At 41.1% G+C, this 23,966-nt stretch overlaps 1 protein-coding gene across 13 annotated transcripts in view; it reads right to left on the bottom strand.

Annotated features, from left to right (window-relative positions):
• The window catches only part of HUWE1 (HECT, UBA and WWE domain containing E3 ubiquitin protein ligase 1), a 95,418-nt gene extending 73,631 nt beyond the window's left edge, over positions 1–21,787 (bottom strand). For 11 of the 13 annotated variants that reach the window (XM_033173647.1, XM_033173654.1, XM_033173657.1 and 8 more), the window contains exons 1-6: positions 21,132–21,295; positions 18,896–19,039; positions 3,356–3,429; positions 1,867–1,965; positions 1,209–1,415; positions 573–725 (exon numbers count right to left, since the gene is read on the bottom strand). In XM_033173647.1, coding sequence (XP_033029538.1) covers positions 573–725; positions 1,209–1,415; positions 1,867–1,965; positions 3,356–3,400 — 504 coding nt within the window. In that variant the 5' untranslated portion in view covers positions 3,401–3,429; positions 18,896–19,039; positions 21,132–21,295. Of the gene's footprint in view, positions 1–572; positions 726–1,208; positions 1,416–1,866; positions 1,966–3,355; positions 3,430–18,895; positions 19,040–21,131; positions 21,296–21,765 lie in introns of those variants that run through there. The other 2 variants (XM_033173649.1, XM_033173648.1) reach the window with 2 other exon arrangements.
• Positions 21,788–23,966: the final 2,179 nt, after the last annotated feature.

Genomic DNA, 23,966 nt, shown 5'->3' with positions numbered 1-23,966 from the left:
GCACAATGATCTTCTGGATAATTAGCTTCATCATTAGGCTCAAAAGTCTGTTTAACAATACACAACCTTTCAAAAGGAACTGCTCCCACAACGAGTAAAAAACTGGCTATATGAAGGAGACCCCAAAGCAAATAAAATTAGACAATTCAGGCCTTTAAGTCTTAATACTCTGACAACGGGAATATTACAAATAACTACATAACTGTCTGGAAACCTGAGTACATATTAAAACACTAAGTAAGATGGGCTAATGCAAACAGCCCAAAAGGACAAACTAGATTTAAGATATTAGGCCTAAAGCCTTAGATTTAAGATGTTAGGCCTAAAGCCTTAAATTTAGGTAGAAAATGTGTCAGAGATCTTCCATTTTCTATTGCTTTGAGCAAATCCATTTATACTATGACTGTCAATGCTCCAAGTGTGTCACATGTGAGACAAACAGATTAGAATAATTCTTTAGTAGAGACATTACATTTTGATCCATCAATATGGCTTCTAAAGGTGCATTATCTAAAGAAGCCATTAAGACAATGAACTTCAACTTTCTTGCAGGTCTCTTTACAGCTGCTTACCTCTGCCAAATGCTGTAGCCGGGACAGAAGAGGCATCCTCTTGTCAGAGCCCAGGCGCGTGATGTAATTGGAGCGTTTGCTAAACACATACAGGAGGTTGAGCACTGCAAGCACCACTTGCATATCCGAGGATGCCAACAATGTTGTCAAGTGCTAAATGAAGAGCAAAGTATTTGAAACATTCCTGAAACTACCACAATCTTAATTTCCAAAGAGATTAATGTTTTTCTGTTACAGAAAATAAATACTCTGGTCTTCCTTGCCAGAAGTCCATAATTCAAACTTTGCTTTTGCTATGTACTCCATATGCAGCCTTAGGGCAGCTATAATCCTCAACCTACAATATGGGGAGCGGAATACTAGCCTGCCTACTGGCTTTAAAATTTAAAGATTAAATGGATGCTATGTAATGCTTGAATGCTTTAAAGCATTATATAAAATTGCTAAGTATTTAAGTATTAAATATTTGAGTCCATCTGCCTCCCACAATCAACAATATAGTGGTGCTGTCATTCTTGTCCCAACAGAAAAGCAGCTTCACACTATTAAAGCCATCATCTGCTTCTAAAACATGTTTCAGATGAGAGGCTCTTCAGCCCATCTAAATCCCAACCCTGCTACTTTAGAGTTCTTTACCTCGATAGAGCTGTACAGGTGGCGAGAAAAACTGTATTCTATTAGCAGGGCAGTGAAGTTCAACACTGACAGCAGTAAGGATTTCAGCTGTTCCCTCTCCGGCCTGTCGCAAACCAGCATCCATAACATGTTCTCCACTGTCTGCCCAGCATCTGCTAGGATCCCATCGAATCTGTCTAGCAGGTCCACCCAGTGGTAAAGTTCGCACTTAAAGAAGGGGAAAAGCACATTCAGCAAAGAATGACAGTGACAAGGAGATATAACTGGACTTCTTGGGAAAGGGTTTGCTATACCTCCCGGGGGGGCGGGGGAGGAAACCAAGCTGTCCCCATATTCATCAGCCAAATACAGTGGACTCAAGAGCTGACTAAGTAACTGGAGAGTAAAACATTAGCTCCAACCCCCATGCATGCTTATTTGGAAGTCCGGCTGGCACAACAAGTAAGCCCGAATAGGATAAAGCTATAACTTTTACAACTCCATCATGTTAGAATTAAGGGGCAACAGGAAAATAAATATGAGAATGAATGAAAAGATCTTAAATGATGAAAAGATACTGAACAAAGCTCAAGATCAAAATGAATATAAATTAAAAGACAAGAGGCATTGCATTTTCTCAAGTTGCTTTTTTACTACATGATCTGCTGCTACCACATACCTTCCCAATATTCCATGTTTTGATCTGTTGAAGTTCCAGCAGCAGCTGCTCATCATTGCAAACCTTGAGTTTGTCAATCAAGGCTCTGCAATCTGCAGGCTGAAAGGTGAAGAAACTGCATAAGGAACACTAATTGCTACACATCGACGGATGCTTCTTCATAAAAGAAAATGCTGGTAAGCAATGAGTTGTGTTGTTTTAAATTTAAAAAATCATTTACTTCTCTCCTCACCCTAATGTGCACAAACAGACATGTGATCCTACCAACAACAACCTGGGTGTCTCTGTGTTTATATTTATAGAAAACAAAATGCCACCAAATTTCTACCTTTTCCCACTGTGTGACACTTAAACAGTCAGATATGTAATATCAGAAAAAGGACTTCACTGTCCGCACTAAATGAATTACTAAACTCAATTAAGGGGTACGCTGAGTTGCAATCTACTACAGGATACTGATCAAAGAAAGCAGCCTTCATTCCATTTCTTTTGGAATCCATTTTTGTAGGAGTAATGATCTATATTAGAAACCAATTTCTATAGCTTCTGAGTTACTGGCAATCATAACCTACCAAGTGGAATGTCAGTTTATTTCTAGCACACAGTGATCTCCCAGTTTCTCCCATTTATCTCCAAGTTTGCTGCTAAGGAACATGCACTCAGTAAAACACAGATGGGGAACTTGCTGTTTGGAAGAGGCATGCAGCACCCAAGCTCATTTTATGCACACACACTCATGCTTCCAAAAGCTACCTCACTCTTGAAATCCGAGAATCCTGTTTACTTCCTAATTTTTCCGGGCTTTAAACTCCCCTTCCCTCTTTTCCTCTATGTAGTTTCAGAACCATTGGGTGGTGTTTTATTTGATAAAAACAAATTGATTGTTTAAAACAACTTTTTGTATGGCTTACAGAAAATAAGTTTCTCCCGAACTGTCTGAAAACAAAGTGGTAGGTTTCTGGAGTATGTGTGTCCATAGCACAAAAAGGCAGAAAGGAACTGCTTTTACTTTATTTGCTTTCCAGAACAGTAGCTATATTGATCTGTTGTATTGGAAATAAAACTCTTGAATCCTTATCTGAGAGTAACCTCACCAAAGGTAGTGATGCTTACTTATGAGTAGATTTGCATAGGATTAGGAATTCTCATGTGAGGTGGCCATGTAAAAATTGAACCAGGCAGGGCAGTCTTTATTTCAGTTTAGTTAATGCAACGCAGGTTTTTCCTTTCTTTGCCCATCATTGTGTATGGCTCTGCCCACTAAAAGCATGCACCCCTTCCCAAAAGTTTACCCTTGAGGGAATGCAACCTACAACGGATTGACTATCCCAGCAATAAACTATCACACAACCCAAAATATATTCAAAACAGAAATGTCAGAAATGCACTGCTGTAGATACAGTCAAATCTGTAATCTCCTTGATCCCATTGCAGTATATTCTCACACTGTTCCTATGACAAGCTCAAGGTAACAAGAGGTGATACTTACAGCCTCTGTAGGTGTTTTCTTCAGCTTAGTTCGGTCCACTTTCATTTTTATTAGTTTTCCGCTTCCTGGTCCTGCTTGGTAAAACAAAATAACAGAGTTGACTGTCAACAGGACATATTTTAATCAGTTAACAAACAAGTGACACTGCAAAAGAACAAAGGTGGCCTAAAAAGCTCAAACTACATAGAATGGGGCAGTCTTAGATAAACATAAGGAATCAAAAGCAATTTCTGATGTTGCATGTACACCAAAGATCTCCATACTGTACTAAGCTTCCACTGCTCACATGAACACTTCATTAGCCCACAAGGATACCAAAAGACTTCCTGCTTTATTCTGATTTCATTCTAGGCACCTATTCTTTGTTATACACATTTGCTACTACTACAGATTCATGCTGGAATCATACAAACAGGTTTGTAGCCACATTTTGGAAATTAGGATAAGAGCTGCGGACTACTGACATTTACTTTCCACACACCCCAAAAGGAAAAGGCTTCTATTCTCTTAACACAATTAATCCTTAGACCAAGACACTGTCCCCAGTTACCCTAAATATTGCATACCGGTTGTGGGACAGCAGTAAGACACAAATTGAGGGAAACCAGAAAAGCTACCAAGAAACAAAAAATCGAAAGGTTGTTGCAGAGGAAAATCTATTCCAATAGAGAAGGACAGTAAGGCACAGGGTTGAACAAAGAACCATAGCATTGTAAAATTGGAAGGGACCCCAAGGGTTATGCACAAGTTCAAGTAGGGACTAATCAGAGCCTGCTCAGTTTGATTCCATTGGAATTTATTTAGGTGTCAGCATTAATATCTTAAACTGCCAAAAAGAGAAAGAAATGCTGAAAAACATATCTAACTGTATTTAATAGTATATAGAGTACCTATGCCACAAAAATATGAATACATTCTCATTTCACTGGCAAGCCAGATCAAATTAAGAAAGACCTCGCTGACAAATATATAGAAAGAGAACCTACTCAAATGATGCTGACATAAAAACCTCACACATATACCAAGCTGGAAAAATGAAATAATAGTGTGCAAGTTTATCACCCACCCTCTCCCCTCTCGAGACCATATTGTCTTACACTGAACATAACCAAAAGACTTATAATATGAACATAAAGACAGATGTTGCACATTCTTTTGTATTTTATTTAAAACTTTAATAATTTTTTTAAAAGACCTTCTGGTGGAGAATCAGTTCAGTTACCACAAAAAATCCCAAAGCTTATAAGAGACTGTGTTCAATGGTCTAAAAACAATAGCAAATCAACAGGTGAAAATATTAAGGAACTCACTACCACAGGCTTCGGCCTCAGCAGAACATGCCCGGAAGTGATGCAGCAAGACCAAAAACTGACCAATCAGTACAGCTTAAAAGGTGTGTTGCATGTTCCTTCTAGCCTGGCCAAAGAATACAGGGGGGTGCTGCATTCTCCACTAGCACTGTTTATTAGATGCCTCTCTTTTACTTTCTCTAGAACTGTAAGACTATTGTTCAGGAGACAACTTTTAGCTCTACTCTCTCCCTGGCCTGGGAGGAATTTCTCTGGCACCAAATAACTCATGCATAGAAATCTTCTCTGTGAAACAGCCAGACCCCACTAAAACACTGAACGCTGTCAGGTTACCTAGAGCTGAGAAATATATATATAAATAAAATAAAAATAAAAATACATTTTCCACACCATTCAACCTCTCAAGCAACCCAGTCTCTCCACATTATGGGTAGCAAATTGGTGTTGGGATTGGCTATGCAACCCTGTCATTTCTGGCTACATTTTACTTCTGGTTGGGTTGTCATACAGTCAAAAGCTTTTGTTTTTAAAACTGGAAGGTCCTGGTGATAGAAACCTGCCACTATGATATTTGTTAGATACATAGCATATTTATAAAAAATGCTGCAACAATAGAAACATTTATGACCTACATCAAAACTACAGAAACCTACACACCCAAGTGCGTGGATCCCCCCCCCAATGACTATATTGGAGTCTAACAGACCAACTTTTCAGCTTCTACTTAGCTTCACATCTGCTAGTTCTGAACCAACAACTTCATGGTTGATGTGCTCCCCTTCTCAAGGTACTATATCCTTATATTGGAAGGTCTATTTTGTTGTTGTGCATGTGTCTTTTAGTATTATAGGCTGATTTCTGGATCTTCATTTAGCTGACAGCAGTCACATACTAGTCTACCTCTCAAACAAGTTGGCAAAATTACACACAACACGAAAAGGTCAAAAAAGACTGTCATACTTCCTTGACTATACCAGTCCTAATTCAGTTATTGCCCCAGCTGATGTAGGATGCCAGCTGACCTGCCACTGCAGAAGGGAGAAAGGCAGACCATAGGAGGATTCATAGGAGGGGCTCAATGTGTGGCCATAGCTACACAGGGGGCTCAACACTTTGCCCCATTCATTATCTTGCCCAGTGCCCTGTTCTCTTAGCCATCTTTTGATGCAACTATCTGTCCAATCCTTGGAAATATCACTTCCTGCTATCTTTCTAGCTTTCCTATTTGTTGCTCTGAGTAGCTCCAGACCAACAGGAGCCTCCTTTCACCTGGGAGACAGCAGCCTGTCCCCATTTCCAGAAATAGTAAAGTAGCAGGCAGAAAAGCTCTACACTTGTTTCATATTAGCAACCAGCAGAATGAGAAGAGACAGATGCTTGAAATGCCAGAAGGAAAACAGGCAAGTACGCTGCCTGTCTTGGTGTGAGAAGCGTAGTGGTGCTTGAGTACAAGTTTACACTAGTCCTTGTCATCACACCATATGTAGTCTTAAGAAGCATTTACATATTCCCAGTTCCTTCCATGCTTTGCACAACTGTCAGCAGTATGGCACCATCAAGTGGTAAAATTATATACTGCAGTTCTTTAACAAGAAGGAATCCTCAGTGCTTACTTCTCTTTGGCTAAAAGGAATGTAAGCTGCAATACTCTGCACACTTACTGGAGAGTAATTCCTATTGAACAGTGTGACTTGCATGCAAAAGACTGCACTGTTACTATGCATGCTTACTTGGAAGGAAAATTCATTGTGTTCAATGAGCCTTCCTATCTATTAAGTGTGCAAAGGACTGTGATCTTAGTGTCCCTGCTGCCACAGCATTAACTCTTCTTTGTAGAACTACAGACACTACACACTAGACAATATTTTATTGTCAGGGTCGAAGCCCCCACGACCCCTAGGCGTTGGCTCCTATACTTCCTTGGCACAGACTCAGCAAATCTCCACAATGTATTGACCCTTCACACAGTCAACTGCTTAATTCGGTGAGCCAGATAGATGATGAGCATTTTTTATTCACATGCCAAGTCAAACTTGTGGAAAGATCAGCTATAAAATTAGTTACCACAGCATTTAATAGTGACTGTATTTGTCCATAAATCACAATTTGTTCCATCTGCTAACCTAGTAGCGCTTCATTCCAGTTTTCTGTTTTTATCTTAATACATCTGGGTCAAAATTTAAGCACAGCTTTCTCTGGATAAATGTCTGCCTTTAGACAGACACTAGTACAGACACTAGCAGGCAGTTGTTGTTGTTGTTGTTCAGTCGTTCAGTCGTGTCCGACTCTTCGTGACCCCATGGACCAGAGTACGCCAGGCACGCCTATCCTTCACTGCCTCTCGCAGTTTGGCCAAACTCATGTTAGTAGCTTCAAGAACACTGTCCAACCATCTCATCCTCTGTCGTCCCCTTCTCCTTGTGCCCTCCATCTTTCCCAACATCAGGGTCTTTTCTAGGGATTCTTCTCTTCTCATGAGGTGGCCAAAGTACTGGAGCCTCAACTTCAGGATCTGTCCTTCTAGTGAGTACTCAGGGCTGATTTCTTTGAGAATGGATAGGTTTGATCTTCTTGCAGTCCACGGGACTCTCAAGAGTCTCCTCCAGCACCATAATTCAAAAGCATCAATTCTACGGCGATCAGCCTTCTTTATGGTCCAGCTCTCACTTCCGTACATTACTACTGGGAAAACCATAGCTTTAACTATACGGACTTTTGTCGGCAAGGTGATGTCTTTGCTTTTTAAGATGCTGTCTAGGTTTGTCATTGCTTTTCTCCCAAGAAGCAGGCGTCTTCTGATTTCGTGACTGCTGTCACCATCTGCAGTGATCATGGAACCCAAGAAAGTGAAATCTCTCACTGCCTCCATTTCTTCCCCTTCTATTTGCCAGGAGGTGATGGGACCAGTGGCCATGATCTTAGTTTTTTTGATGTTGAGCTTCAGACCATATTTTGCGCTCTCTTCTTTCACCCTCATTAAAAGGTTCTTCAATTCTTCCTCACTTTCTGCCATCAAGGTAGTATCATCAGCATATCTGAGGTTGTTGATATTTTTTCCGGCAATCTTAATTCCGGTTGGGGATTCATCCAGTCCAGCCTTTCGCATGATGTATTCTGCATATAAGTTAAATAAGCAGGGAGACAATATACAGCCTTGTCGTACTCCTTTCCCAATTTTGAACCAATCAGTTGTTCCATATCCAGTTCTAACTGTAGCTTCTTGTCCCACATAGAGATTTCTCAGGAGGCAAATGAGGTGATCCGGCACTCCCATTTCTTTAAGAACTTGCCATAGTTTGCTGTGGTCGACACAGTCAAATGCTTTTGCATAATCAATGAAGCAGAAGTAGATGTTTTTCTGGAACTCTCTGGCTTTCTCCATAATCCAGCGCATGTTTGCAATTTGGTCTCTGGTTCCTCTGCCCCTTCGAAATCCAGCTTGCACTTCTGGGAGTTCTCGGTCCACATACTGCTTAAGCCTGCCTTGTAGAATTTTAAGCATAACCTTGCTAGCGTGTGAAATGAGTGCAATTGTGCGGTAGTTGGAGCATTCTTTGGCACTGCCCTAGCAGGCAGAGTGAACTGCAAATCCCAGAATGCAACCTAGTTAAGATTGACACTTGGCTCTGAAGCCATCTGATCAGAATATGGCAGCTACTCCCCTCAACAATGAATGTGTGAAAGAAATAAAGAAAGAAAGGCCACAAAAACCAAGTGATGGTTAGAAAATAAACAATTTTCAAGCACTACTTAAAAGATTTCACTTCCCCACCCTCAACTAAAAACGCTGAAAGACTTAACACTCCCAAGATCAAATTAGTTACTATTTTAAATCTACTAGCTGAAATACAGTAGAACTCCTGCCCATTACAACAGTGAGTGATTCTGCAAAGCTCCATTTATTTGGCTGAAATAAGTACATGAGTTAGCTGCATTTACTAAATCATAGAGCTTGATTGTGTGCATGTACCTGATGTCCGAAATCCATGTTCTTCAAGGAGGGCAAGCAATAGCCTTGCTTTAAGATGAGGGGAAAGCTATTCAGACACATGAAAATGAAATAAAATGCTATTGGAGAAACAAAGATTCCCAATTCTATATCTCTCTGGTTTTGCTTCATCATGACAGACACAGGGCTAATCCATAAGGCTGCAGCAGGCCAAGGAGAGCAGAATTATAGAATTGTAGAGTTGGAAGGGACCATGAGGGTCTTCTAGTTCAATCCCCTGCAATGCAGGAATATTTCACCCAACATAGGGCTCAAACCCATGACCCTGGGATTAAGTCTCATGCTCTCCCAACTGAGCTACCCCAGTCTTAAGAAAGAGTGTTGTCGAGAGGGATGAGGGGAAAGAAAACTGATAAAAGGAATAGGAAGTGAAGATATAAGGGTGAATAATTGCATATTCATTAAAAGTTGCCAGCTAAGCTTCTGATGGAGAAGACTTACAGTATGCATAAAACGCTAAGCAGATTTATTTCTTTAACGCACATATTCTGGTAACATCTCTCAAAAAGAATAATTAAATCCTGGAAGATTTTAGGTTTGGTGACATTAACTCATTATGTAAATCCTCACTGGTGATTTCATACTTACTGGGGAGTCAATATTTATTAAATATGCATACCACCCTTCAATACAAATACTCAAGGCAACTTACATTCACAAAGCAGAACTGGCTACAAAGTCTCATCACAGATTAAAAATTAAAAGCCTGGTGACAAAAAGACAGTATACACATCAGGCAAGCTTCCTTAGGGAGAGAAATACTTTTTAAAAAACAACACATTTTTATTGTAATATTCTAATATTATTTATTTATATTAATGCTTTACTTCTTTTTTAATGAGTCCCTCCCATATTTTAAGCTGCTTTTATTTTATCTGTAAACAGCCTTGAATCCCTGTCAAGAAAAAAGGTGGATCATAAATAAAAAATAATGGTACCACAATCGATGGTCCTCTAGCCAGTCATCACCTGTCTCAGCATGGTGGTAGGCGCATTCAAGGAGAACTTTAGATTCCATCTGTGATTGGCAGGTTTGAAATGGACCAAAAATGGTAAATGAAAAAATGCTGCATCATGTGATCCCTTCACTGGTCCCAACAAAAAAGCTTTCAGCTGTGTTCTGATATTGTCCAGAACACAGCACCTTCAAGAGTCAATATCTAGATATCTAAAACTGTTGTGAGGATCAGTTTATAATACGTACTCTCAAACATACAGCACTTTCAATAGATGTGCACTTCAACAATATTCCCTATTCCAAACAGAACTGCTGTTCAAACACAGATAGGTTTATACAGTTAGAACATCAAGAAGGCATGGAGAAAAGGTATGTCCAGTTATAGTTACTTGCATTAATTAAAAATTAAAAAATTGTCCAGTAGCACCTTACAGACCAACTAAGTTTGTTCTAGTTATAAGCTTTTGTGTGCATGCACACAAAAGTTTATACCCAGAACAAACTTAGTTGGTCTCTAAGGTGCTACTGGACAATTTTTTATTTTTTTATTTCGACTTGAGTCAGACCAACGCGGCTACCTACCTGAATCTTGCATTAATTAGTGAGCCACTGCAAACTCCAAAACAAAAGGCAAGTGCTCTTCTCACAAAGGAAGGAAACTATATTGAGCATAACAGGTGACAGGGCTTACTTTTAACAACAGGACTTTGTTATTATGTTCTACCTGCTATTTCACTGCTACTACATAGACTGTCCTCCCATAGACTGAGACGCAGTTTCTTGCCAAAGGTCAACCAGTGAGTTTCATGGCCAAGTGGTGATGTCTGAAACTCTAATCATTACACCATACTGCTTTAGTTGGACACACTTTTTGATTTCAGTAAGTCTACTCTAAGTAGGATTAACAAGAATACAACCCCATGTTTTAACTTAACCATGGCATGTGTATTCAGAAGTACAGTAATTAGAAATTATGCCTACATAGGGCCAGCATGCTAACAATTCTTGGCACCAAAACAATTTGCTACAGTCTGAAGTAGGAAGAATGGGGCTGCATAAACACCCAAACATACTCCAAACTGAATAGATGGAACTCATGAAGTCATTTCAGTGGTTAGTCTTAGAATCATAGAATCACAGAGTTGTAAGAGACCATGTGAGTCATCTAGTCCAACTCCCTGCAATGAAGGAATACCAGAATGAAGGGGAAACAAAATATTGTGGTACAGTACTTTAAATGTTAACAAACTTACGGCATAAGCTTTGCAAACTACAATCCAATTCACTGGATACAGAAGAAAAGTTACTCTTCATGTGTCTATGGAAGTGTAAACTTTCATAAATTTGTTAGCCTTTAAGGTGCCACAAAACTGTTAGTCTCTTGCAGTAAAAACATGGCACCCTCTCTGGGGAATCAAGGGTATCACTCAATCCATCTAATATTGAACTTCATACTCTTGCAGAAACAGAGGTTCCAGAATCTTTCTACATTTCTAATCAAGTGTGCTCAACACTAAAGAGCAACAAAAACACAAAAGCTGTTTCCACAAATCATCTTGCAAATAGAATTATTGGGAACTCTGCTACTTCAAGAGCAGCCATTAGAAACAGCCTACTGCCTGTTTCTCTCCTCTCCATTCCATCTGCATTCCCAGCTAAGAAATCTACATGACCAGACATATCATTCATGCTTGAAGCATACTGACCAGACACAAAACATAGCCATAACCCAATGCACTTTGTCACACATCAATATAACTTAATGAAGGTTTCTGTTGGCTCCCAATCTCTCTTCATGATACAAGAGAAATTCAGCACAGATGAAAACACCAACATCTGCTAGCTACAGCGCTTTTCACTAGCTTTTTCAAACTAACAGGAATAAATCATGCGCAACATTTTCCCTTCTGCCCTAAAAAGTAACAATTTGAAAAAGCAGGCTACACATGTCAGATATGGCATGCTCTTTGTGGAAGTCATAACTGAAGAACATTTTACTGTCCTCTATCCATGCCAGACTTTCTATCTACAGAAACCCTAGTTTAAAGGAGTGTTCAAGTTTGAGAAACCAGTGTCCACTGCAACTGAGAGGAAATGAACCTGTCTGCTAAAAGGAAATAAATTGGAATGCATAGCACTGATGAAGAATTTGCGATAAATATTGAGATAAATAATGGTCAACAAATTTTGGACAGCAATGATAGTCAGCTAAAAAACTGTATTCACCAGGACATGCACTTTCCCTTAAAGGACAGGATCTTGCCCTCAACTTTATCCATCTGTAAACATTAGCACAAGATCAGGACCCAACAGAAGCTCCTCTGTTGTCCTTCTCTAGCTCTGGAGCTAGTGGAGGCAGCAGAGGCATGTGGATTCACTCTGTGCTGTGTGGCTGGAGCTCCAGTTAGTGATACACTTAGGGAATTTTAGATCCTCAACTTTAGGTAGCAATGTTAATTACTTCTATTGTGAAGCACACAATTAACATTTTTCTTCTCTCCCTGCCCCACTGCCATTTTAGGGATTTTAACTTGTTAACAATGTTCAGACATCTTGGTAAGGTAGGTGATTCTCAAGTCTAAGAGGCTGTCCTGGGTGATGATTGAACAAGGGACTCTCTGCAAGCAAACCACAGTTTACAAAACAGAAACAACGCTATCATTTCCACAGGATTCGTGGTTTAAAAAAAAGGACTTATCTGAACACTGAAGCAGCCACTATATTTCCTGGATAAAATATATAATCCATCCATGAGCTTGTAACCTGTTACAGAGTTTATATGAAGGCCGCCTAAGGAGAAGAAAAAGCGAGAGGTACATTCTAGCTGGGAATGTAAGCTTGAGATTTTGAATGCTCTCCCATATCAAAAGTTCACTGTAGACGAAACATTAGGCTAAGACATTCTCTCTTCCCAATGCATTATCTTTCCATGTGCAAGATCTGAGCAAAGATGTACCTCTTTACCCAGGTTTTTGATTGTGGATGCATTCCTTCCTTTTATACCGCTGCACAGTGCTGTTCTATGCTGCTGTCTTGTTATTCTGATAGTGGCTGAATCTGTGGTTTTCTTTTATTATTATACTGCAATTGTACTTACTACCCTGGGACCATTTGGTGAAGGGTGGGGTCTAAGTATAAATATGTAATTATAGAGCGACCATGGAATCATTCTGATATGGATGCCCTGCAGCTTGCAGCAATACGGTTCCAAAAAGAAAGTACCACAAGTTCTCTGTTCGCTGTTGCCTCAAATCTTCAGCCTTCAAAAAAAACACAGTCTAGATGAAGACAGAATTAGATCCATGTACTTGCCTTTGAAGGGTCAAAATTACTCGGATAAGAATGATGAGAAACCCTAGAGGCCAACTACAGCAAACACTCTGAAAATCCCAAAAGATTAGCATGTCTTGCCAGATTTCCTCTTAGACTCCTATGAGACCTGTAATACACATGCTTAGTCATTGCAACAACCTAAGAGTTTAAGTTTAATTTATGAAACATAACACATCACCAAAAGCATCTTGTCTGTTGTGACTCATTGTGCCCTCAGCTACTGAAGCAACAACAGCATACATAGAGGTCTGACAGGACCATGCTACAAAGGAGACGCTAAGTTTACACATCCTGTGCTGCAACCCCACATAAGCAGAAGCCAGGCACTGTTAACTCTTCTTGAAATGGCTTCAGGAACTACCTGATCTGTAAAGGTTCAACACCATCACCTTGCAGGTGATAACCAAAACCCAGTAAGTGACATTTAAAACAAACCAGCACAGAAAGCGTTGGATTGTTAGATTAGAACAGTGGTTTTCAACCAGTATGCCATGGCACCTTGGGTGCCTTGAATGATGGTCAAGGGTGCCACAGGCAACACTGGCCTCCTTCCCTCCCTCTCCTCTGATGCCCTCACGTATCTGCCTCCCAAAGGCTTGCACAGCTGTTTGTTGCAGCGGTCCTGGCTATAAGCTCCCCAGGTGAATGGTGGCTCTGGGGCTGGCCAAAGGGTGCTGGTTGCCAGGAGCTGAGGTGGCCTTGGAGTAAGGAAGCAAGCAGACTAGGGAGCCCGGCTAGCCAGTCCACCAGCCCTTGCTGTTGGGAATGGACAGACAAGTGGGAGGCTGGGCAGGGAGGCAGGCAGTGTGCTGGCCTTTCTTGTGCTTGCTGTGTGCAAGGCCTGCCAGGAAGCTGAGTGCCTGGTGCTGAGTGCCTTTCCGCCATGCAGGCCTGGCAGCGCTTGCTGCTGCCTCCCAAGGTAAGGTGCTGGCCTCACATTCAACTCTGGCCAGTCTCTGTTGGGCCACTAAGGCTGGGGGCATCCTCTTCCCAGGCCCGTGAGGCAGTGTGAGGAGGCACCTCTCTTTTGGGCGGGGGGGGGGCGGGCAGCTCAGAGACCAGGGACAGCAGCAGCGGCTGCCCAAAAGGACTCCCAAGGAGAAGGGAGAAGAGAGCAGGCTGAGGGAACACTCCACAAGGGAGGGTGTTCAAAAAGGGGTGAGGGGTTGCCAGCTCTGCAGGCAAGGGGTGATGTAACTGGGCTCCTGAGCCTCAGAGGTGCCACAGAAAGAATTCAGTTGGTCAAGAGTCATGGACTCAAAAAGGTTGAAAACCTCTGGATTAGAGTATCAGAATGAAGGCTAACATCAAACAGTGCATGTCCCTCAACTGGACTGCTGTGTGGGAGTGAAAACTTGATGCAGTTTCAAAGATATAAGCTTCCATGTTAATTCCTCTTTATGCAATGTGTTCCTTCAAAAAGACTGCTGAAACAGACATTTCTTCAAATCAATTGACATTTCTGATTCAAGTTATAGATTTTTCTAACAGTCAAAAGCTTTTGGTTGGCTTATTAAATTTTACTCAAAGACCAAGCAAGTCTCAGTGGTACAAGTTGTAGTTGCTGAAGTTCAAAAAACCTCATCCGAAGAATTAAGAAGTCTTGCTGTTTTCAAAAGTGTTCTAACCTTATTGGAACTCCTGAACATCAATCATAGAAATTCAGTGCACAGTAGAAGACTTAGAACGCACACACACTTACCACCAGACTATGGCTGCACATTGTGATCTTCTCATTAATCCTTGATAAGCTCCAACTGAAAGCACAGGGTTCCCCAAAACATTGGGGGTGGGTGAAAATAGCTGCTCTGCAGTACAAGTGCTGTATTTAGTAAACACATGGTCCATGGTCTTTTCTTATTCAAAGTTTTATAACAAGTGGAACTGCTCTGCAAACTTGTCTCTTGAGAAAAGGTAAGAATTCTTTTTAAAGAGCATAATTCACTTATCTGGTTCAACCTCTGCAGATGATACAAAGGAAGTTTCTATGCTCTGTTGTGTGAAGTGATTTCTTTCAGATTCAAAATGTATAACTACCCATGACTACCAGTGTTAGCAAATCTGCCCAATATCAAGTGAAAGAAAGACAGGGTTCCATGTCTCTACCACTCGATTAAAATCTATTCTTTGTATATTGTATTGTTGTTTTATTGCTAAGGCCGATGCAAATAAAGACTCATTCATTCATTCATTCATTATCACTTTCAGATTAACATCTCTTGCAATTCTTTTTTTTCTGTTAGTGAATTTAGGACCGTATTCTGGATTTCATGTACTCCAAAAGTTCACCTCACTAGGTTCTTAATGAGATTTCTTCCTAGCTTAGTTTCTTCAATTAAACAAATCTGTCACTCCTGATCAAGCCTTTATATGTTTTAGAATTCTGCATCCCTACTACGTTTTAGAGGGAAGGTCAACAAATCACTTCACTTTGGAACTGTGTACGGTAGTATAAACAAGACAGGAGATGGAGCTGATACATGGCAGAACAATTCAACCAAGGCCAAACATTCAGTAAGTGGCACAGCTAAGGAAATAAAGGTTTACACTACAGTTTGAATGGAAAAGTGCCACCACAATCCATCTTACATCCCACCATAGCCATAACTAACAATATACAATGATTTTCGGTATTTCAGCATATTAACAAAACCTTGACAGAAGTTCTAAAATCCAATACAATTCAGCAAAACCATCTATAGGACTGACAAAGAGAGGAAGAGGAAGTCCTACTGCACAAGTGGAAGCCTGTCCCGCTTGAGCACAGGTGATGCTGGATACATGTTGTTGGCATACGTCTCTCTTAGGAGACAATGGTTGCAACCCTATGTGGAATTTATGTATTGCCCTTCAAAAGCATTTTTCAGGGTGCTGTATACAAAGGTATCAATAATAGAAATCTTACTCGGCTATGAGTGATCACCAAAAAAGAAAAAGAGTAAATAGACATGCCCATCTAAGAGAATGTCTATTTCCTCACAATTGCACTCTATTCACACCGATCTGGGCAAACAATGATGCCTGAAATAAATATTTTAAGCTGTTTCACATGGCTGTACAGTTTAGCATAGTGGCACTTTTTGACATTCTCTACATGCAGTAAACTAAGAAGCTAATGCTCTTTACCACATCCTCTATCCTGCTACAATCACACATATCTTGAGCATTTTGGCCAATGGTAATCTTGGAATAATGTAGTAACAATGGAAACTGAGGGATTTAATAGGAGGGAACTTCAAAAAAGAAGCCAGAGCTAATGTCCTCACTGTGAACATTTGTTTGCAAGTTTGCAAGTCACTCCAACAGCCAGATGTGTTAAGCTGGTCAACAAGTATATCAGGTTTTAGCAACTCTGCTATTATGACACATCAAATTAAGAGTCTCTGAGACAGAGGGCAAAACCGGCTCTGACAGTGATATTGTAGCTATTAAGCCAAGAAGCCATTTATACAGTATGCAAGAACTCAGAATAAAAGTAGCTAACATGCACAAAATAACCATTACTAATACAGGTACAAAAAAAACTTCAAGTCAGTTTCCTCAGTCATGGTAACAGCAAGGTCAACATGTATACTTTGGTCCTTCTCTAATGGACTACATTGAGAAGCAAGTATCAGCTAGAGACGGGATGGTTAAATCTTAAGATGCAAAGATCTGTGGACTTATTTCTACGTTTGAGATAACCATCTGATCAACAAATGGAGCAACTAGTTCTGCAATTTATGCTGTGTACATACAGGAAAGGAAACTTTTTATAGCTATAATACATTATCAGTCCTAAGTCCCAAGACAGCACTGGATAATATATAAATATAGCACATTTTATTATGCTCAAAAACACCTGGGACACATCTCCAAATACCTTATTTCTAGCTGATAACTGACATACATCTACCTTCCAGAACCTTAAACAAAGCGTTCAGGTCATATATCCAGTCTGTCAACATATGATGAATCAAAGCAGGACTACTGGACCTTGCAGAAAGAAAAAAAACTGGTCTGCCCTCATGCTTATGAATGAGTAATATGTAAACACCAAGTGCTGTCTAGAGGCACTAGATCCAGTTGAATTGTTTCAGGATGAATTTGACAAACACAGAAAATTAAATGATTTGATAGATAGCCCAAGGTAAGTTGGACACTAGATCTCCAGGTGTCAAATCATAATGCCTTTCAAAGACCCAAAGAAATCTATTAAACAAAAACTCACATTCCCAAGTGCAGAATACACCATGCGTGATTATGAAATATCTAACCTAGTTCGTTGTCTACAAAAAGAAACAAGGATCAAATGTTCCAGAAGATACACACACAATGCAGCAGGATAATTATGGCTTAATGTATTTATTATTATTCACACTCCTTAGGGATAGCCAAGGACTTTAGGATATTCTCCTGCATGAAATACATCACTCAATAACCCTAACTTGTACTCATTTAATTAAACTTTCCTTGCACCTGTTAGATTAGATGTTATAAATGCCACTGGAGATCACAAGTTGTGTGAACTGCCATGCAGAACCAATCTATTTTGCCTTTCTTACTTTAAAATCAATACAACAATCACAGTGGGGGACAGAAATGCTACCAAATATCCACTTTACCAAAAAAAAAATTTTATTAACAAAGTACAGCCATTCAGTGACAGACCTAAGTCCCTGCTTAGAATCTCACCTCTGCCAATGAACCTTTAGGCAAGCTATGAATTCTCAGCCTCAAGCAATAAAGGGATAAAAACATCTACCTATTTCAAGGATATCAGTATGTGAAATGCTCTGAACGCTCAAGAGCCTTGTACAAATGCTTATCATCAACTATGCACACAGCTACACAGTAACAAATGCATATTACTGCAACATAGAAATATTTAGAAAATCATCCAGCAATGGGAGAAAGTAATCTCTGTATTACATCAATAAAGGATGCGTCAAGGAAGAAAATTATTTGCCACAACAGCTAAACAGAACCTCAACATAGAAGCAATATACATTCCAACAACGGAGGTTGAGATAAATAAGACATTGTCCTCACTTTTGTACAATGCTTGCAAGTTTCCACAGGCCTCTGACAAAACCACATTGAACTAAGATCTAAAACTGATGAGAATGTTAGTGAAAATATGAGATTTGGAAGTCAAGCTGTAATAATTACACTAAAGTGTCAAATATTTGTAGACATAAGTAATGAGTAAGATCATAAAAATAAAGCAACAAGAGGAAGCTAAAGCAAACTTTAAAAGTTTAACCACTCCTACTTAGTTGAATCACAGAGTTGTAGAGTTGAAAGAGACCGTAAGGGTCTAGTCCAACCCACTGCAATGCAGGAATATTTTGCCCAACATAGGACTTGAACCCATGGATCTGAGATTAAGAGTCTCATGCTCTACCAACTGAGCACTCCTTTCAATAAGCTTTGAAAAATCAGTAGTTTTTTGAAGCCCTAGTTTTGCAGCCCTCTACACAGAAAGAATAGAGAAAGCAATATCAACTCCCATCCCCAAATTTGGATTTTGGTATGCAAACAAACAATTTGTTGATGGCTTGGGACAAGTTGCCTCTTCAGCCTCAGATTACACTCTTAAGTAGCAACAACAGATGCAGAATTGTACCATATGTGGTTGTGGGTTTCTGCCACAGTATTTAAATGAAAGAATAACTGGCACACAGTAATAGTTCTAATGCAGCAAATAAGGCTACCATTTGCATTCGGACAAGATAAAAGAAGGGGCGTGACCACTCCACTAAAGAATTACATTCACTTCACATAAACAACCAGCCATAACCCCATACAAACCAAGGTTAGATGCTGAAGCCTTTCTTAAACAAGAGTTGTTCTGAGATCAGAGGGTACCTTTTAGGAAAAAGGAAATTTCAGGGAATCGCTACCATTTGAAGAGAAGCAGGATTAAACAAAGAAAGTTCAATACTAACCTGGAATCACAGCCAATCCATACTTGGCCTGGTCTACTATCCAAGTCACTGTTCTGGCACCTTTGCCTCACCCTAGTCAGCCAAGGGTAACACCTTCTGGTTTCACAGTCACTCTAATCCACTTATGTCAGACTATTTTAGGGTCTGCAACAAAACCACACAAGTTAGTACTGGGCTTCAAGCAGGCAGAGCTCAAAGTATTGCAGGTATTTTCTAAAAAGACATTCAGGCTGGTAGCTCTGGATAGCTTTGGACTTTGCTAATCTAGCTCCCCTTGGCTAGGATATTTGTCTTAAATGCAGAACAACTTAGAATACAAGCAAGGAGGTGCACAGTTCACTGACAGGAAGAACATTTTGACATCCTAATCACACCAAAGTGAACTGGCCAAGCAGAACTAAGAAATGCTGTAAACTCAGCACATTACTTTGTCATTTTGTGCATCTAGCAATCTTTCCATACAGTGATGGCCTAAATAGCAGAAACAAGCTTTCAGGGTGTTTACTTCTACTGTGGTAAAGTAACAGTTTTAAATTATTTTAAAATGACCAGCTTTTGCTCTACATAGTGTACTATTTCCCCAAAGGCTTCTTTTCTTTTCTTTTTTTCAGATTAAATGGTCAGCTTGTGCATCCTTAGGAAGCAAGTTTTCACAGACAAATATGGCCATATCAAATATATCTACTAAAATTAATCAATTTGTGAAACTGAACATGGATTTTCTTATCCTGCCATAAGGTGCCCAACTGCTTGCCAGCAATATCTATTCCTACTGAAAAATGAGTAAACTCCACCTATGAAACCATAATGGGACCATAGTGTCATGGATTAAGTCATCTGAATCATAGGAAAATATATTTAAAAAGAACTTAGAACTATACTGATACTCCTCAGAGGCTAGGAGCAACATAAGCTAATGCCTGGGCAAGAGTTAAATCTGTGCTTGCATTTTTAGGCTCTCTGGTATAAGAACTACCATAGTCTATACAGTTAAAATAAAAGGCTTACTTAATGCAAATAAAATGTGCTATTCAATTTGGATCATTTGTGCTGACTCAGATAATAGTTTTTCTCATCTGTGTGAACACATCTTTCTTATATCCCAATAATTTTCCTATTCAGGAAAATAGGAATGGAGACTGATGTAGCACATATAAATGGTACTCCAAAGATGCTTGGAACTACCAGGTAAAGAGGCAAGGAAGAACCCCAATCTTTACCAGACTTCTTACAAGTATAAACTAATATACCACATGAGCTAGCCCAGGCAAAAGAGAGATTTTTGAGTACTGTCCTACACCAGAAAATGGAAGGGCGATTTTATCATAAGAAGTTTACAGGAACAGATGGAATAGGTGCCAAAAGCTCACTCTGTACCAGGACAAAAGGTGTAAGCAGCCCTACACCTTTGAGGAGAGAAGAAACAAGAGAAATTACCTGCCAGTTAGGCCAGATCCACACCATATTGTACATTAAAAACACATGACTTTCCCCAGAGTCCTGGGAACTAAGGTTTCGTTAATGGTTCTGGGAATTCTATTTCTGTGAGGGAGAAACTACTGTACCCAGAGTTCTTTGGGAAAAGTCATGTGCTTTCAATCAATGGTGTGGATCTATCCTTAGGTTATTAAATTAGACCCAAAGGAAACCAAGGAGGCTGCAGGTCAAGGCTGCAATTATGAGCATCCTCTGCAATGTTTCCTAATGAATTCAACGGGATGTTTACCAGACTTGTTTTCTTGCATAAACGACGAAGCTCCCTGTCTCAAACCGGAAAATACCGGCTTGTCTCACGAGATGCGACTATAGATTAAATGTCTACCCAGGAGCGGAGGAGATGAAGCCCTACTTGAGGCGAGTAGGAAGGACGTGAAGGGTGGTAAGGCCCACTCCACTCTCTTGGGCTCACAGAGCTGCTTCTGCGGGGGTTGGGGGGGTGTTGAGATTTGAGAAGTGCCTCCTAGTAGGAAGAGAGATGTACTCCTTCCCTTCTTGGAACCGAAGTCCCAGTTGACGGAAAGGCCAAGGCAGAACCGCCCCCCCCCCCCAGCCTCCCTCCTGACTTCAACCACCGCCGCCCTTTACCCACGGGGAAAAGCCAGGCCCCATTGTCCCGCCTCAGCGCACACCGCTCTTCCCGTAACGCTAGAGCGTCTCCCGCCTCGGGCCTTTCCCCCAACGGGTCCCCTCCTCCGCAGCTGCCGCTCTCCCGTTCCCCGCCCAAGAACACGGGTACCTGCTCCGGGACAGAAATGGAGGGGGTGTCAATGCCGTACCCCGTTGCCTCCCGCCGCCGCCATCTTAACAGCAGCCCCTGAGCCTCAGCCCTAGCCAGGTCGCGCGAGAACTCGCCACCGGGTAGGGAGGGAGGAAGGAAGAGACGCGATATCTGAGAAAACACAAGAGCCCACGAGAACTGCGGGAGCAGGAGGAGGGCGAAGCAAGTTATGGCGGAAAGTACAATCTCGCGATACAATGACTGAGAAGGGAGCTTCCTGCGAGACGTGAAACTCGAAAGAGGAAGTTGAAATCACGCGAGATTTCGGTGACGTTCCCCCTCTGGTGGAGGATGTTACTTCTAGGGATGAGACGGCGGGAAACAGAGTACAGTTGTTTTCCTATTCTGCCGCAGGTCCATGACGTCGGAAAGGAGCTAGTTAACAAGAGCGTTTATCGCGATACTTGCCGTAAGAACTGAGGCAAAATATTCCACGCGAGAACAAACCGGACACGCGAGAGTTCGAGCAATTCTCCTGACGGACTATGTCTCCTCCTACTTTTGCTTATTGGAAACCTCACGAGGTTTGGAGAATAAAATCACGCGGGTAGCCGTCCTTTGCTTCTAATGACGAATTTCCTAAGATACATACATGTCTTCGGTTATGGTTGAGATGTGGAGCCATAAAGGGATATGGAGTTGGGGAAGGGGACTGGCATCTCGCGGAAACTCCCGCGAGAGCTCGCAGATCTGGTCACGAGATCTGCCTACCAGCTTCAGCGTATGGGGACAGCTGAGGGGAAATATCACGATATGCGAGAATGACGTCACGCGGAAGTCCGCGGAAGTGGCTGAGTGGCGCGCGCAGCTCCAGCCACGAAATCTCGCGGGAACAGGGAGCTAAAAGAACGTGACAGATTGTTCAGCAATTCTGCGCACGAGGGAAGAGCGACGGGGTCTCTTCCGCTCGCGTAATCACGCGGGAAGTGTGCTGAACTCTCGCGAGAGCCTTCTACGCTGTTTGCTTCTGCTTATTGAAGCTGCAGCGAAAGGAAGTTTTTGCGAGTGTTGTTAGTGTAGGGGAGGTGGGTGGTTTGCCCTTTACGTGCTGTTTTCGTTCTATATTTATTTTTTCTGTTTCTTAAAATTTACACACCGCTTGATTATGAGAAAGAACCCTCAAAGCGGCTTAAAAAAGATAAAACAGTAAAATCGAAAAACGCAACTCAAGGTACAAAAGTTAAAATGATAAAACAGATTAAAATCCGATTAAAATTATCTCAGCTTTCTAAGCCTTTGGGTGGCCTTGTCTAAGCAGGAATGTGTTTTTAGCAGGCACCGAGAAGAGGACAGTGAAGGTGCCTGCTTGATGTAAATAGGCGGGGAGTTCCGAAGTGTAGGTGGTGCCACACTAAAGGGCTGTGTTCTTATACAAATGCGGAACAGGGTTGTGTGGCAAATGCAGTCCAGCCCATGCAGAGCTCTTCTGAGGCCCACGGTGGGAGTCTTGTTAGAAAAAAATGTTACAAACTCTAATCAAACCAGCTTAGCCCTCCCAAGGCCTGGGGCAAGTGTACCTGGCTATACTGCCAGTCAAAGTGGGCATGTGGTGTTAGACGATCTCATGGGTACGTTCCAAGTTGTTAAGGGCTTTCTATGCTAACATATATAACAACAGGGACGCGGGTGGCGCTGTGGTCTAAACCACTGAGCCTAGGGATTGCTGATCAGAAGATTGGCGGTTTGAATCCCCGAGCTCCTGTTGCTCAGTCACAGCTCCTGCCAACCTAGCAGTTTGAAAGCACGCCAGAGTGCAAGTAGATAAATAGGTACTGCTCCAGTGGGTAGGTAAACGGTGTTTCCGTGGGCTGCTCTGTTTTCGCCAGAAGCGGCTTAGTCATGCTGTCACATGATCCGGAAAAACTGCAGACAAATGTTGGCTCCCTCGGCCAGTAAAGTGAGATGAGCACCACAACCCCAGAGTAATCTGTGCCAGGACTTAACGGTCAGGGGTCCCTTTACCTTTACCTTTATGTTAACAGTAACACTTTGAACTTGGCCCAGCAGCAAATCAGCAACCGGAGCAGATCTCTGAGCACAGATGTTACATTCTGACAAGGCCTCACTCCTTTTGTGGTTTAATAGATCTTTTATATTTATATATAGTTTTAATTCTAATAGTGTTTAATTGCTTTTGATTATCACCCCCTCCTATGCTTTTAGTTGTTCCTCTTTTAGTTGTAGTGCTTATTAGGGAAAAGGGCAGGGTATAAATAAATAAATATCTAATTATCATTATTCTTTGGATGCACTTCATACTGTTGCTTAATGACTTGATCCAGAAATGTATCTGCCACAAGTGTGTGTGTTTTCCTTTGGCTTCTTTGTTTTCAGTGTGAGCCTCAGTATTTTTATATCCTGAAATGTGGAATATAGGGCATGATTCACCTGATGAGGCCTGTCAGCAGAAGGTATTCAATTATTTTCACTTCCTCAGAAGAGGGATTCCCCCCTTGCATTCCCACATCCTCCATTCTGTCCGGCAAGCTGAAATTCAAGTTCATGAGGGCAATCAACTTAGCACAATGTTTAATTCCTTTCATTTATTATAATTGTAAGTTCCACTTCCTTGCAATTAAGTGCACGTAAGGTTGCAGCCTCATGCGCAACATAATAGAAGCACCTAAAATGTTCAAAGAACTGTAAAGAGGTTAAAAGATAAGACAGGTTGTATCTGCAGGCTCACAACCTATTTTCGACAAAAAAGCTACATCTGCTGAAATTCCTTCTAAACAACTGAAAATGCAAGATCCCAGCCCCTGTTTTGCATCTGACCAGCCTTTGGATGGAAGA

This window comes from Lacerta agilis, chromosome 16, assembly GCF_009819535.1.
Source record: "Lacerta agilis isolate rLacAgi1 chromosome 16, rLacAgi1.pri, whole genome shotgun sequence".
NCBI classification, from domain to species: Eukaryota; Metazoa; Chordata; class Lepidosauria; order Squamata; family Lacertidae; genus Lacerta; species Lacerta agilis.
The sequence above is the reverse complement of the archived record's forward strand: the minus strand, read 5'-3'. Positions and strand labels throughout refer to the sequence as shown.